This window comes from Aspergillus fumigatus, chromosome 4 (genome assembly GCF_000002655.1).
Source record: "Aspergillus fumigatus Af293 chromosome 4, whole genome shotgun sequence".
In the NCBI taxonomy this organism is placed as follows: domain Eukaryota; kingdom Fungi; phylum Ascomycota; class Eurotiomycetes; order Eurotiales; family Aspergillaceae; genus Aspergillus; species Aspergillus fumigatus.
The window spans coordinates 861,498-876,168 of record NC_007197.1 but is presented as its reverse complement, the minus strand read 5'-3'; the positions used below and the strand labels follow the sequence as shown (position 1 = coordinate 876,168).

General features: G+C 49.1%; 5 protein-coding genes across 5 annotated transcripts; 4 read left to right on the top strand and 1 right to left on the bottom strand.

The window, feature by feature from the left end:
* Nucleotides 1–82: 82 nt before the first annotated feature.
* On the bottom strand, nt 83–1,693 carry AFUA_4G03120 (L-lactate dehydrogenase (cytochrome); the record flags this gene model as incomplete). Its single annotated transcript, XM_741405.1, has 3 exons — nt 83–1,162; nt 1,219–1,532; nt 1,585–1,693. The coding sequence occupies 3 exons, from the start codon at nt 1,691–1,693 to the stop codon at nt 83–85; spliced, it is 1,503 nt and encodes a 500-aa protein (XP_746498.1).
* Nucleotides 1,694–3,900: 2,207 nt separating this feature from the next.
* On the top strand, nt 3,901–8,251 carry AFUA_4G03110 (putative MFS monosaccharide transporter). Its single transcript, XM_741404.2, has 5 exons — nt 3,901–5,120; nt 5,187–6,013; nt 6,075–6,182; nt 6,243–6,783; nt 6,852–8,251. The coding sequence occupies exons 2-5, from the start codon at nt 5,920–5,922 to the stop codon at nt 7,693–7,695; spliced, it is 1,587 nt and encodes a 528-aa protein (XP_746497.1). The 5' UTR covers nt 3,901–5,120; nt 5,187–5,919; the 3' UTR covers nt 7,696–8,251.
* Nucleotides 8,252–8,304: 53 nt separating this feature from the next.
* AFUA_4G03100 (Rab family GTPase) lies at nt 8,305–10,203 on the top strand. The gene is made up of 2 exons (XM_741403.2): nt 8,305–8,935; nt 9,004–10,203. Exons 1-2 carry the CDS (start codon nt 8,890–8,892, stop codon nt 9,840–9,842), a joined length of 885 nt encoding a protein of 294 aa, XP_746496.1. The 5' UTR covers nt 8,305–8,889; the 3' UTR covers nt 9,843–10,203.
* Nucleotides 10,204–11,353: 1,150 nt separating this feature from the next.
* On the top strand, nt 11,354–13,078 carry AFUA_4G03090 (DUF3431 domain-containing protein). The gene is made up of 2 exons (XM_741402.2): nt 11,354–12,081; nt 12,137–13,078. Exons 1-2 carry the CDS (start codon nt 11,747–11,749, stop codon nt 12,762–12,764), a joined length of 963 nt encoding a protein of 320 aa, XP_746495.1. The 5' UTR covers nt 11,354–11,746; the 3' UTR covers nt 12,765–13,078.
* Nucleotides 13,079–13,920: 842 nt separating this feature from the next.
* Nucleotides 13,921–14,669, top strand: AFUA_4G03080 (putative C2H2 finger domain protein). The gene has a single exon (XM_741401.2). The coding sequence runs from the start codon at nt 13,974–13,976 to the stop codon at nt 14,334–14,336; it is 363 nt and encodes a 120-aa protein (XP_746494.1). The 5' UTR covers nt 13,921–13,973; the 3' UTR covers nt 14,337–14,669.
* The last annotated feature ends 2 nt before the right edge of the window (nt 14,670–14,671 follow it).

The following is a 14,671-nucleotide window of genomic DNA, read 5'->3' as shown; positions in this document are numbered from 1 at the left end:
CACTCACTCTAGGCGGACATGAGACATGACCAATCGAGTCATAAAGAAATTGGGTATAAGGATGCGAGATAGGATCTCGTAACTACAGCTTGGATTTCTCGCTGAACCGCGGAGCCTGCAGCGGATCGTATGCACCAAGAGTCAATGTGTCGGACGGCACCGGAGCATGGTGGCCGCCGGTAAGACCGCGGACGTCAATCAGGCTAGGGTTCAACTCCTCGATCTTGCTGACACCAATCAAGCGCATATTCATCTCCATTTCATCCTTGAGGAGCTGCATGGCGCGTTCCACGCCGGGCTGGCCATACGCGGACATGGCAAAGAGGAAGGGCCGTCCGATACCGACACCCTTGGCACCGAGGCACAGAGCTTTGAGGATATCGGTGGCGCGACGGACACCACCGTCGATGTAGACCTCAATCTTGTTCTCCCAGCCGCGCTCGCGGAGCGCAGGCATAACCTCGGCCAGGACTTCGATGGCAGAGCGGGCGAACTCGAGCTGGCGACCACCGTGGTTGGAGAGGACGACACCATCCACGCCCATCTCCACGGCACGCAGGACATCCTCCACGCATTGTACTCCCTTGAGGATGATGGGCATCTTGGTAATGGACTGGAACCATGGGATATCCTTCCAGGAAAGAGAAGGATCGATGAACGATGAGATAGCTCGAGCGGCTCCCTGAGAGCGGTCCACTTCGTCCCCGCCACTGGCTTGGACACTGGCACCAACATCAGAGAACTTTGACCGCATGTCCTTCTCACGACGGCCGAGCTGCGGCGCATCGACCGTGATGAAAAGACCCTTGCAGCCACGTGCCTCGGCGTGCTGAACAATACGTTTGGTGATGTTGCGGTCCTTATTCACGTAGAGTTGCAGCCATTGTACCTGGTCTCCTTGCTTCGCATCCACAATCTCGTCAAAGGAACAAGAGGCGAGGGTGGGGATCATTTGGATAACATTGTGCTTGTAAGCTGCACGAGTTAAGACAACCTCTCCCTCCGGGTTGCCCAGTTTTCCAAGTGCAGTCGCTGTTACATAAAAGGGCACAGAGACCTTGGTACCCAGCATCGTTGTGCTGAAGTCAACGTTCTCTACGTTGACTAGTACTCGTGGACGGAACCAAATCTTGTGGAAGGCATTGTGGTTCTCGCGCATAGTCTAGATGAAGTTAGCGAGACACTCTTGTCTGGTTTCCAGCACGTCAGTCCACGTACAATCTCATCATCCGCACCACTCGAGTAGTAAGCCCACGCAGTCTTCTTCATTACACTGCGAGCAACGGTCTCAAAATCCATCAAGTTATAACAAGCCTGCAGTGGAGGCATCTGCTTGATCCGCTCCTGGCGTTCGGTTTCGTCGGGGTCATGAGCCTTCTCTTCTTGCTCAACGGTTGCCATATCCACTTCGCCGAGATGTTTCGATCGGTCAAGGTATTTGTCCAATGTGTCGCGGGGGTGGATTGGGTCGAACTCTTCAGTCGCATCTTTTCCAGCATATTTGAGGATGATTTTCTGGCCACCTGGGTGTTCTGGTCATCGTGAGTGTGATATCGTAAAAACTAAGCTATACAGAAACAGTACCTGGCAGAAATTCTGTAACGTCGTATGCCTTCCCATGCACGATAACCCAGCAGGAATCCTTGGAACTGTGCTTGGCGACCTCGGCGCCAGTGAGCTTCCCTTGTTTCATCGTGACGACTATTTTCTGACGATTGAATGGGAAGGAATCAGGGACGAAAGAAAATAATCGAGAAAAAGATCCAGGGACGATAGACCGGTTTTTATGTGGATTGAAAGCAACTATGGATGATCGCTTTGAAATCCGAACAAGTCCCACATTTAAAGCCTATGTGGTGACTGTGGTCAAGATGTGAGGTCCAAAATAGCAGACGCTACGAGTAAAGAAAATTACGTCTGTGAAGACTAGAGCGCCTCGGTATAATCGACAGCGAATTAGGACAGATTCAGCAAAAATCCGAGGTCACTCGTTGGCCGATGAATGGTGGTGGGACAGCTGATTTTTGGCCCTGGGGAAGCCCAGCTGCGGTTTGCAATTGCGGGGAGAGACATTCGGGCGATGTTGCTTTTCTCGGCCGACTCTTATCTACATGAGACTGGGTCGGATAACAGCATGTAATGGAAGCGATTCGCCCGAGAAGAGTCTGGGGTTTGGGACGATTCAGAGCAAAGATCCAAAGTTTCCCCTTAAAAGGTTACGCAATAATATACGGAGTATAGGATTGAATCACTTCACAAGTCCTAACATTCTGGTCGTCGCTCCTGGTTAACTTGGCATCGACGTAAGGGTCACGTGATATACAGGACTGAAGTTGTTTGTCTTGAGTGATTTGACAAACCAGACCGACGAGGGAACAATAAGGAGGTTCTTTTGCCTCAATGAGCTATGGCAAGGTAAAGCTTATCGCTTTCTTTCGCAGAGTTGAGCATGCTAGAAAGCCAGCCACTATTGAGAAGTTCGACCGCCCGTCAAGTTGGAACCCCACCTGAACGCAAACAATATGAGTAGGGAACTGGCACGTCGGAAAATGCACCCCTATAGCATGGTACTATTTGCAGAGGAGACAAAACAAAATATCCCGTACAGATAGTGATGCTCATGTTAGCTCTCGGATCTCATCCAAAGTCGTGCTTCGCAATAATTTATCTACTTCCCCAGTTGTCCGCTCGGGTAAATTGACAAGACACCGGCAAGCCTACGGTTGGTGGTTTCGGAGCCGACTATGCCGAAGTGATGGCCATCCCTTTTCGGTGAGGGTGAGGAGTCTTATCCATACAGGAATGCATGATTATAGCCTCACTCACGCCGCTAGCCCCGGCGATCAGTGGAATACCTGATGCTGTCAAGCAATATAGATTCAAGAACTTTACCATCAGCTTTTGCTGCTTGTGTCCCTTGATGTTTCGACTCCCTCAAGAATAGCCGATGTATAAAAATTTAGTAAACTTTTCATGGGCATAACAACACCCCATTTCCCGTCGTGCCCGGCCCGGACTCCGTACCCACAAGCACAACTCAGCTACTCGTCTCGTTTACTGTCACATGTCTCAATCTCGTACGATTTTCAGTCGGTTCCTTTTTCCGATCAAGGTATTGTCGGTGAGCAGTGAACAATGACACGATAACCGTTGTTACTGGATAATTGTCCCATCTCTAAGAGGCCTTCTCCAAGCTTTGAATTCTCGCATTCTTTCCGTGATAACATTCCCGAGTCTTGGGAGCCAAAGCCGACTGTAAACGCTCGGCCCCTAGTGAGCAAGTCGGATCAATGGCTAACAATCGGGCCGTCCGTTGTGAGCTTGACAAAGATCTTCTGCTGATACCTTCCTAGCTCGGGTTGATGTTTTCTACAGACCCGGAATTCTCCCAAAGAAAACTGCATTCATCGACGTTTTTATACTAGTTTGTGCCAGCGCATTTGTTTTCGATATATACGAATATACAGAGTGAACAGGCAGCTACCTATGCTAGAGAGTTTCCCATATTCTTTTGGCCGAAGCTATAGGGTAATCCCGGTATTATTCTTGATATCACTGTCATCTCACTACATTCCATTGTAAGAATACCCTAAGGTCTAAAACTGAGATGTCTACCGACACGGACAATAAGCGAGGTTTGTCTAACAAGGCTGGTGGGCTTCCCCCCTCCCTACTGGGGATACTAGACCTGTACCTGGGACCTGCCTTACTTATCTTAACGCAAATCACTCCTGGTGTACTTATTATTCGCTATCCCTATAGTAGCACAAATCAAGATTGTGCCACCTACGTAGACAGTAGTCACTTTACACACCATGCCAAATCAGCGGTTCTGACCTTTCTACTACCTTGCACATGGTATGACGCCAACAGAAGGACTGCCCGAGCAGGAACAATAATTCATTGACCATCGTACTTTAGATGAAAAATCAGGCAGAGCCGTAAAATGTGATGAGGATCTTTAAGATGACACTTTCTGGTTGGTGGCCTATTCTTCAGGCGCCCAGCACCCACTCCTGATTTCTGTATTAGTTCCAAATTTTCAATCGCCTCCACATGGCCCCTCTTGGCGCAAACTGTCATTGCATGAATTAGTACTGTGCGCCGAGTGCCTTTGTCCGACTCATGGTTTGGCCAAGCTACACGACTTCTGAGCTTCATATTTCTTTATTGTTTCTTGTCGCGCTTGGCGCTTGGCATTTATGAAGAGTTTTCTCAAGCTCCCATGTTGACGTACGTATGATGGTAATATCCCATGCGCTCGAGGATTGCCCTCAGGCTTCAGCGCGGAGAAAATGGCGCACGGGAGTTGACATAGGAGGCTGCCTCGAAGGAGCAGAAACTTGCATCCGTCGTGATTCAGAGAGTAACGGGACTGTTGCATCTGAAGTCTGCACTACACAACCACTCTAACCTCATGCACCGGGTATGGGTCTGATAGAGGCCGAAAAACGCTACGATTGGATCAAGCAAACGATGACATGGCATCGATATGGAGTCGAATATTGCGGTGGCCTCAGGCGAGAGCAGAATATTGAGGGGAGGAATTAAATGAGCCATACAAGCTCATATAATGGTTTGGTTGTTCTTAAGACGCGATTATTCAGACTGCTGAGGAGGACTGAGCAATGTGGAGAGACGTTCTTATGGCTGCATGCGTTCCCCTGCTTTCAGAGATTTCGGTGTCGAATCACAATCGGACTTCACCCACCGCGACCATTGGACAAAATAATTAGGAGGGTCGTCGTTGGCCCCGAATTCGTTCTGTTCGGTAGAGTATGCGTCTGCCTTGCAGGTTTCGCACGGCACTAAGTGGTCGGAAGACGGTCACTTCATATGGGCCGACATTGGTTGCCGAGCGCGGGATGACGGGATGGCGTACAATGATCCATCAGCTTGACGATAGTACGGGGAAAAAGAACTCCTCCGGTACTATGCGCATATGAAAGACACCTAGCAATGAAGGACACCTATCATTTATCTATGAGTTGCCCAACTATATCAACCACGTTGACTCTTTCTGTGGTTGGTTCGATTGTTGTTCATACGAGTTACTTCATCAGGCACATGAAAACCCCCATGGGAGTTGGTTTTCTGGGTGAGTACCGAATAACGAAATGGTAAGTCTACTTATTTTCGCCCCATGTCTGACGTGTTAATCCCAATTTTGACTGGAACTCCATCAGTGGACGTACCTATTTTCTTCTACAGAACGATAATTGGGAGGAGCTAACAGGAGTAGGGTGTGAGCGAAGGAGGACCCCCCTGGTGGAGGACGTCTCTCAGCAGAGATTTGCTTGCGAAGAGGAAGAGAGTGTGGTGATCTGGTCACTGATAACAAGTGCCGAGGGTGCGGTGCCAAATGAAGATGCCAACGCTTCAGACAGACCCTCTTTTCTTGTCCGACGCTCCAATCTGTTTTGTTGTCGCTCTTGTCCATTCTTCTGCAGGTACCTTTTTCTGATGGAGCCTGTGATGTCATCTTGGCGCCCATCCTGAATCCACAGTGGGTCGTGGGCTGCACCCAAGAAAATGCTTATCCTGCGATTATTGATGCGTTCAGTACCCCTTGCTCCATAGAACAATGGTATCGCCGACTATGAGTGTTGGTAGGTAGGTTGTGGAGCGTGTACTGATTCGGGGAGAGTGAGAGAGTGTCAGGCTGTGTACCTGGTGGCACACAGCTGTCTGTCTATTGACTCCTGGAGAAGTACAAATATCCCCTTCCCCCGGTTTCTCCGCGTCCTGTTAGTTGCTCTTTCATTGTTTTTGAACCTCTCTTTCTTTCTTTCTTTCTTTTGTTTCGTTCTTTTCTACAAACAAGCTCCTAGAATCTTGTTGTCTGTTCGCTTTGGAGTTCCCCGTACCTTTGTACATACCTGTTCCTGACCCGTTTGTCGAACGTTCTGTCCTCTCATCATGGCGCCCTCATATGCCGGCATGTCAGGCAGGCCACTGTCGCTGACTGTATCGACTATTGCCACGATGGGTTTCCTACTCTTTGGATATGACCGTAAGTCCTTTGCTCTATTGATGTATTGTTGTGAGATGAACCGCACTAATACAGACGACAGAGGGTGTCATGTCTGGTATCATCAGTGACAATGCTTTTGCCAAGGTCTTTACAGCTACCAAAGATGATGCTACTATGCAAGCTCTTGTGACCGCTGTATACGAACTTGGTTAGTGATCTTGATTCCCGCGCTCTTGTTTGCAAGTTCTCCTAACGTTATTATTTGCAGGTTGCTTGGTGGGTGCTATTTTCGCCCTTTTTTTCGGTGATCGCACTGGCCGTCGCTGGATGATCTTCTCAGGCGCTATCGTTATGATTGTCGGTGTCATCATCCAGGTTACTTCATTTGTTGGACACATCCCCCTTCTGCAGTTCTTTATTGGCCGTGTCATCACCGGTATCGGAAACGGAATGAACACTTCTACCATTCCTACATACCAAGCCGAGTGCTCCAAGACAAGTAACCGTGGTCTCTTGATCTGTATCGAGGGTGGTGTGATCGCCATTGGTACCGCCATTGCATACTGGATTGATTTCGGCGCTCACTATGGCCCCGATGACCTTGTCTGGCGTTTCCCCATTGCGTTCCAGATCTTCTTTGGTCTAATTATTATCATCGGAATGTTCTTCCTGCCCGACTCCCCTCGCTACCTTATCTCCAAGGATCGCATCCAAGAGGGAGAGTACGTCCTTGCTGCGCTGGCAGGCCGCGAGGTCCACGATCATGAAACCCAGATTCAGAAACAATCGGTCATTGAGTCCATCAGAGCGTGAGTGTTCCCTTCTATAGCATCTGCGGTTCTTGTGTTGTATGACAATTCATCTGATACCGCTACAGTTCTGGTTCCGCTCAGAAGACAAGATTCAGAGATCTTATCACTGGCGGCCGCACCCAACATTTCCGCCGTATGCTCATCGGCTCCTCTTCCCAGATCTTCCAGCAGCTCGGCGGTTGCAACGCTGTGATTTACTATCTTCCTGTCTTGTTGAAGGAGTCTCTGCACCAGAGCAACGACATGGCCTTGCTGATCGGAGGCATTAACATGATTGTGTACTCCCTCTTCGCCACCTTCTCATGGTTCTTCATCGAGAAGATTGGTCGTCGCAAGCTTTTCCTTGGAGGCTCATTCCTTCAGACTATCTCGATGGTTATCACATTTGCTTGCTTGATTCCTGGCGATGAACAGACTTCCAAGGGTGCTGTTTTCGGTCTTTTCCTGTACATGGCCGCCTTCGGTGCTGCGTGGCTGCCTCTGCCCTGGCTGTATCCCGCCGAATTGTCTCCCATCAAGACCAGAGCCAAAGCCAACGCTGTCTCTACTTGCAGCAACTGGCTCTTTAACTTTACTGTTGTCATGATCACTCCTGTCATGGTTGCGCACATTGGCTGGGGTACCTACCTGTTATTTGCTGCGCTGAACGCCTCGTTCATTCCCGTCATCTGGCTCTTCTACCCAGAGACCGCCAATCGCAGTCTGGAGGAGATAGATTTGATCTTCACCAAGGGCTACGTGGAGAACATTAGCTATGTGAAGGCTGCGAGAGAGCTTCCCAAGCTTATCGACGATGAAATTGAGGCCAAGGCGGCAGAGTATGCTTTCGCCTCCGGTGACTCTCTTGACGAGATCGAGAAGGCTCACGCTGAGCATAATGCTGCCCAGCGATTGGAGACGACCCAGTGAGAGCCAGCCTCGTCATACTCCTGAGATTATAAATGAAGACAAATGTTTATGGATACCCTCTGATGAAACATGCCGTCTCCTGTCTCTTTTTCCAATTTTTTTTTCGTTTCTATGGGCCGAGCTGGAGCTCTGGCCTCGTTGACTGAAGTTGGACGAGTTTGAAAGCCGCTGGGGATATGGTGCTGTCCGGCCTGGTTGTTGGCCGCTTGATCTAAGTTGATTTTTTCCTGATTGCGCGACTACCCCTTTGCAGTCTCATGCAAGAGACATTTGTTTTAGAGGTTATGACCTATTGAGGCATTCTTTTCTTTGTATAGATGGTTTGGCTGGGATTTGATACCAATAGAGTCATGATAGACATCTTTGCTTTAACCATGGTTACTTCATTCTGTAGCCTAGGCCGCTGTGCTGGATAGCATCTAATAATGGTCTGATAGTATGAAATGATCAGGGATAACGAGGCAATAACCATATACGAACAATTCCTACTTAGGGGAAGTAGGCAGCCCTGTTGAGTCACATTCTTCAGTCAGATGCTCAGCCCCGGAAGTCATTCCCGCTACGAGTCATAGAGGAGGGAGTGTTGCCTTCTGATAGATCAAAATTTCATTCTATTGTTATTATATTATTTTCCTTTGAGTTGCTTTAGGAATCTGAACCAAGTTTCAGAGCCCGATCGAGAATGTAAGGAGTTGAATGAGTTGACCTGTTAATCCTCTCTTCATCCAAGGTCGATTCATTGATCTGAAACAAAACAAAGAAATGATTCTCAACTTTGGTGAAAGGACATGTCTATTAAGGGCATTAAATGGGATAAACATTCAATGAAAGTGATCAGCTGCTTCAATTTTTCAGTATGTGTCTTGGCTCAGCCTCTGACTAGAATATCTTGAATGTATTTATGAATAGCCTTGTTTTCATCCTTTTCGTCCCACTCCTTATTTTCTTTCCCCCTTTTCATCATCCTCCCCCCTCTCCGAATCCCCGTCCGACCGGGTAAGAGTCCAGAATCTTTTCGTGCAGATTATATCCGTCTGCTAGACCCTTATCTCATTACACCCGGGTCTAGAACCATCTTTACAGCTCTAGTTTCAGTCCGTGCCATCGCGGACAATTTCCCCCCTTCGAGGATCTTCTGGGCCGGATCATGCAAAAGACGCTCTCCGTCCGCCCCGCTATCGCGTCTACCCCGCCATGAGCTCCTCCCTCGAGGCTAAGATAGTTGTGCTGGGCTCCCAGGGTGAGGGGCCTTCTTTGTTGAGGTCTAACTAGTGCCATGTCGCTAACTGTTGTCTACCTGCCACCCAGGAGTCGGCAAAACCTCTCTCGTCCAGCGCTATGTGAAGAACGCCTTCAACCCCGCGACCATCACGTCCACCGTTGGCGCCTCATTCATCACCAAGCGCGTCCTCGACACCACCTCCGATACCATCGTCCGACTCCAGATCTGGGACACGGCCGGCCAGGAGCGGTTTCGGAGTATCTCGCGGCTGTACTACCGCGGCGCGAACGCGTGTCTGCTTTGCTATGATATCACAGACGAGCAGAGTTTCGAGGAGATGACCGGGTGGTTGCTGGAGCTGAAGAAGCATCTAGCGGACGATGACCCGATCGTGATCCATGTTGTCGGGACCAAGTCGGATATCGTTACGCTTGATCCGTCCCGCCGCAGGGTGCCGTTTGAGCGGACGATTGCATATGTCGCTGAGCAGCTGTACCCATCGCGGGCGTCGACGCCGCCGCCGACGGCGGGGATGGGCTTGGGGCTCGGTCCGTCGTCTACTGCACTACAGAGCCCCGATAGCAAGCGCAGTAGCGGGTTCTGGGGACAGGATATCGGCTGGGACTGCTGCCATGAGATTAGTGCCAAGGATGGGGAGGGCATCGAGGAGGTGTTTCGTGTGATCACCCGGAAGCTAGTCGAGCAGCGGAATAAGCGGGAAGCGGCGAATAGCTTGTCACAGGGAACGACGCCCGGCATTGACGGGGTTGTTTCGTCTCTGGGGAATATCGATGGGAACGGCAGTTTCCGATTGGGTCATGGTGATAAGCGCAGGAGTTGGCTTGGGTTTCCGCCGAGCAGTACTGGTGACGAGGCTGACGAGTTGATGGAGATCACGAAGAAGAAGGGGGGGAGGTGCTGCTGATGCTTTGTCGATGACTTCGTCGCTGTTCATCTTTCCTGGTTGTTCATGCATTTGCCATAGCGTCTTTGTGCATTTGTGTTTTGGCATGGCGTTGTCCTGATGTTTTCTTTGGGTTTCTTAGGTTCCGTTGATATTTTACTCAGTGGGCGGTCGGTTTTAGCTTGACGATACTTGATAGATGCGTCCTTTATTTCTGGTGGGAGGTCTGTTGGAACAATTTCGCTGCGCAGGATGACGTTGATCGGATATGATGTGCCCATGACGATTTTGACCTTTGATGATTATTTAAGATACCTTAGACGAATCGAATGTATCATGCCCTGCGAAATGCTACTCACTTGTTCAATCACCTCCTAAAAACATTGTGCTCAGTATTATAAGTGCTTGTGGAATAGCTATTCTGATAGGATCAATATCAGTTCAACCTAAACTTAGTATGCAGTTCCGTATGTACGGGATCCACAGGAGAAAGCTCATATGGCTAGAACAGGAGACATCCCGTAGAGCACCTGTGACAGACTAGCCGGCTGATTCATTCAGGAGCACATGTTCCCTTTGTACGTAGTACAGTACACTCTTTAAAGAGTACTACAAGTTGCCCGGCCGGCACTATGCCAGTCATAGCAAACGTTGTCATTGCAAGATCGATGCTCCGCTCCCCAGTTGCTCTTGGAATGCGCCATACGGACTGTCATTCTTATACCTGTGGGGTAAGAAAAGTGTCGAAATTGAGATAAACCTCAACTCATGGTGACTAAATCACTAAAAACACCTCCACACCGTGCCTTGACGTTCCCTGGAGGAGTCTACCCTTTGAGAATTTACAGAGAGGCAACCACCATTTCAGCCTGTGAGACACTGCAACAGGCAAACCTGGTTATGGTACCCCAATAATGTCGAGACACAACCTCATCGGATGTGGCTAACTTATCAGAGACCGGGGGGGGGTGGTTTCTTCAAGGCCAGACAGTGTGACATGGCATTATCCTCTCTTGGTCTATGCTCCTTGACGGGTGACATCAGCAATGTCAAAATGTCAATGTTCAGTCCAATGTCTCCGAGAATCAGAGCAACGAACCTGCACCCTGGACCCTGGATCGTGGACCCGAAGGCCCTGGCGGAGGGCCGGATGCTGGCGGACGCGGTGACCATCAAGGTTGGACCCAGGCGATAGCGAGAAGTGGAACGAATTAGACCATACCAAGTCTGTTGAAGGATCGGCATTTACCCCCGAGATTAGGTACAGTAAGGAAATTACATAATCGGAATCGTTTCAGCACCTTCATCACAAACAACATTTGTGTAGACGAGTCGGAAGCATCTTCCACAACGTGAGAAACAGTCCCCGAAGAAACAGCAATAATAAGCATCTTATTGATGCCTGCCTCAGGCTCTGCATGCTGATGATGAATTCTTGCCGCCCCTGTCGGCTTAAGGTTTCAAGAGAGATTGAGATTAATTAATGAAAAAGCCACCGTGCGAAGTTGTTACAGATTGGGCCGTGTCATCGTATCTTCTCGGCCCCTGTAGATCGCCGCCAATTCACCGCCGAAACCCACCAATCCGATGGGATCAACAAAGGTGCTTATAATAGTTATAGTCTGGGTCTATCTAGCCGGTACACCGGTGTCAACTAAATTTCGGCGTCTCGCCATTCCTGTGAGGACTGACAAGTTCGTTTATTCTTATGCCTTCATTGTCTTGCTACTTCTAGTTTAGTTTTTTTTTTTTAGTTTTCGATTTGCCCATTGTTGAGCTGCCCTGGGAGCTTAGGGCGTCTTATTCATCCCTCCATCCCTTTCTGCCTTCCTACGCGAAGTTCTTTGCTCCCGATACCGCATCCACTACCTTGATCTTTCTCCTGCATTATAGTTCCAGAGCGCAATTACGACAGATATTATGCGATGAGACTTTCCTACCGTGTCGGGTTAGCCGCCCTCCTAATCCTCGCCTTCGTCCTGATCAAGCGCCATCTAGATTCCCTTCAGGATGGTTCGCACGTACCGTCCTCCTGGCAGTTCAGCAACGTGGTATGGGGCGGCGCTGCGGAGCCTGTCGCTACTCCCGCCAGCAAACCTGAAAAAGAAAAACCTCAGACACCGGCCCCGGCAGTAGAGCAATCTCTTCCAATCAAACAAACCTACGAGATCACTCCTATTATCGTTCCCAATGACCGTGTGATCGTGATGGCCAGATTGAGCCGGGAGGATACGTCATGGGTGAGCACTGATTTGAATGAGTGAGTTGTTTATGGGCAAGGCCTTGCGCGGTGAGCTCAGGCTGACTCAATCCAGATGGCGCAATTTCATCTACACCGTTGATGACGTGAACGCGGCTCGACACACCCCGAAGAACAAAGGCCGCGAGAGTCTTGCCTACCTTCAATACATTGTCGATCATTACCATGATCTTCCGTCCACAATGGTCTTCCTCCACAGCCACAAAGACGGCTGGGAGGCGGGTTGGCACACGGATACGCTGGATTATAGCAATGTGGAATCGGTTCGAACACTCCAGACCGAATATGTCCAGAAGAGCGGCTTCGTCAACCTTCGCTGTCAGGGAAATCCCGGCTGTCCCGACGAAATCCGTCCGTTAGACGATCCGCCTCGGCCAGGAAAGGAGAACAGTAGAGTCTATGCCCGGGCGTGGGAGGAGTTGCACAACAACACCAACATACCCGAAGTTGTTGGCGCACCGTGCTGCTCGCAATTCGCTGTGTCCAAAGCGCAAGTCTTGAAGCGCCCTCTCAGTGATTATCAACGGTACTACAATTGGGTTCTCACGAACAACTTGCCGGACGAGCTCACTGCCTGGATCATGGAATATTCCTGGCACATCATATTTGGAAAGGATCCAGTGTTCTGTCCAGATATTTACCAGTGCTACCAGAATGTTTATGGGAATCCATATTCCTGGTAGATTCTCTCACGCATATACCCCATTTCGTTGTCCGTTCATTTACTTGACTATGATTGTACGCAATATGTTTTCGGTCCCTTCGTTGTGACTCAGAGACTGTGTTTGTATATGGTTTGCAAACTGGATATCAAAAGCTGTTCGTCAAATATACCTTCCAGGAGTTTCGACATTTCCTTCATGATGTATGGATCATATTTGAGTATGGGTACATATCGCCATTTATCGTGCCTCTACATGTATATATTGAAGATAGGGCGAGTTGGCCTGAGAATGGACTCGCGCGACACTCTTTCTTCCTCCCCATTCTCCCACCCTGTAGTATGTCTTAGCTTGCTATGTCTACTTGTCAAATGTGCAGAATATAGAATGAGCATTAGAGCCTTACTCCATGCAAATTTGTGATTATGAGACAGACAATTATGAGCCTAGGCTCGTGAAATTCTTCCGCCAGTATTTGAAGTGCTTGGCCTCTCTCAAACGCTCAGTCGACTTTCCGCTTGGTTGCGGTATATCTTGGCTAATGCTTGTTAGGTGGACTATATAATGTCATGGGAGCAGAGGGTGAGCAGTAATAAATTGCTTTATACTAACCCCTCATCCTAAGGTGTCATGGACTTTATGTACCTGATACATTGAAGGATCCTTTGTCCTTCGTTTGCAATGCAGGGCAACTGGTACTTCTGTTTGCTGGCGCCTAACTTCAACAAGGAGTAGTTAAATGTCTGTTCCCTCGATCCATTCACTAGAACAGTCCACTGACAACGCGCTAGGTTCTACCTAATTAAGCCCGGCTCAGAGAGAGCATTGATCTTCTGAAATTTACTCAATCCCAGTCTCTGGCACAGTAAAATGTCGCTAGGACCCCATCTCTACTACGACGGCGAAGACTATAAATGCCTCCTTTGCGATAGGTGGTTTGAAACCGAAAAGGCACTGTATGATCATTGTCGATACACCAGTCGCCATGAATGGTGCGAAACGTGCAGGAGGGTTTTCGTTTCTACGACTGCAAAGAATCAGCATCTGTTTGACTCCCCAGTCCACAGCCACATCTGTACCCTATGCTCTTCTCGACCTCGATTTGATACCGCTTTGGAACTAAAGGCTCATCGCATCGACTATCACAATCTGTGTGGCATTTGCGGCAAATACTTTGACAACGAGAACAACCTGCGAATGGCAAGTTGACGTCCATAACGTTATCTACAGATGTCGCTGACTATTCTTGACCTGCAGCATCAGCAGCGCCACCAGGCTAGGAATTTGCAATGCTACGGGTGCCACCAGTCCTTCAAGACTTTCTCTGGCATGTTGATCCATCTCGAGTCAGGCAGCTGTCCCTCCGGAACAGACATTGATGATATTAACCGTCTGGCTCGTCAGTGCTACCAGAGTCGCAAGTATATTGATACAGCCGGCGATTACATTTGTCCTGCCTGTGATAAGTTCTGCTCAAAGCTCTCTGGATTATTCCAGCATGTTGAGGACTCCCTTGGCTGTTTGTACCTTAAAGAGGGTGGCCAGTGTCTAGCAAAGTTGGAGTATTATATTTCTTGGAATGTGAGGCGCTAGCCAGGTACAAAAAGCCTTCTGCCATTCAATTGGCAAGGGATGACTAGAGGTTATCCCAGGAGGCATGGTTTGGATCCATGCGACTTTCCTGGGGCCCAAATGCAAAGAACGTGTGAAACCTAGCTGTCTGGACTGGCTTTTGTATAGAACTCATTGAAGAGATCAACTCCCTTTGCACGCTTTACTATTCTGCCTGTAGACGGATTCATTTAGTAGACTGGTTCTTTGTGGATGTTCATGCAGTGACCAATGTTTTCCTAATTTCGCACTCAGATGGTTGTGGATGCCCCAGGCCGACACCCAAGCCCATCGCGGTTTGCGGCTTAATCTGAGGC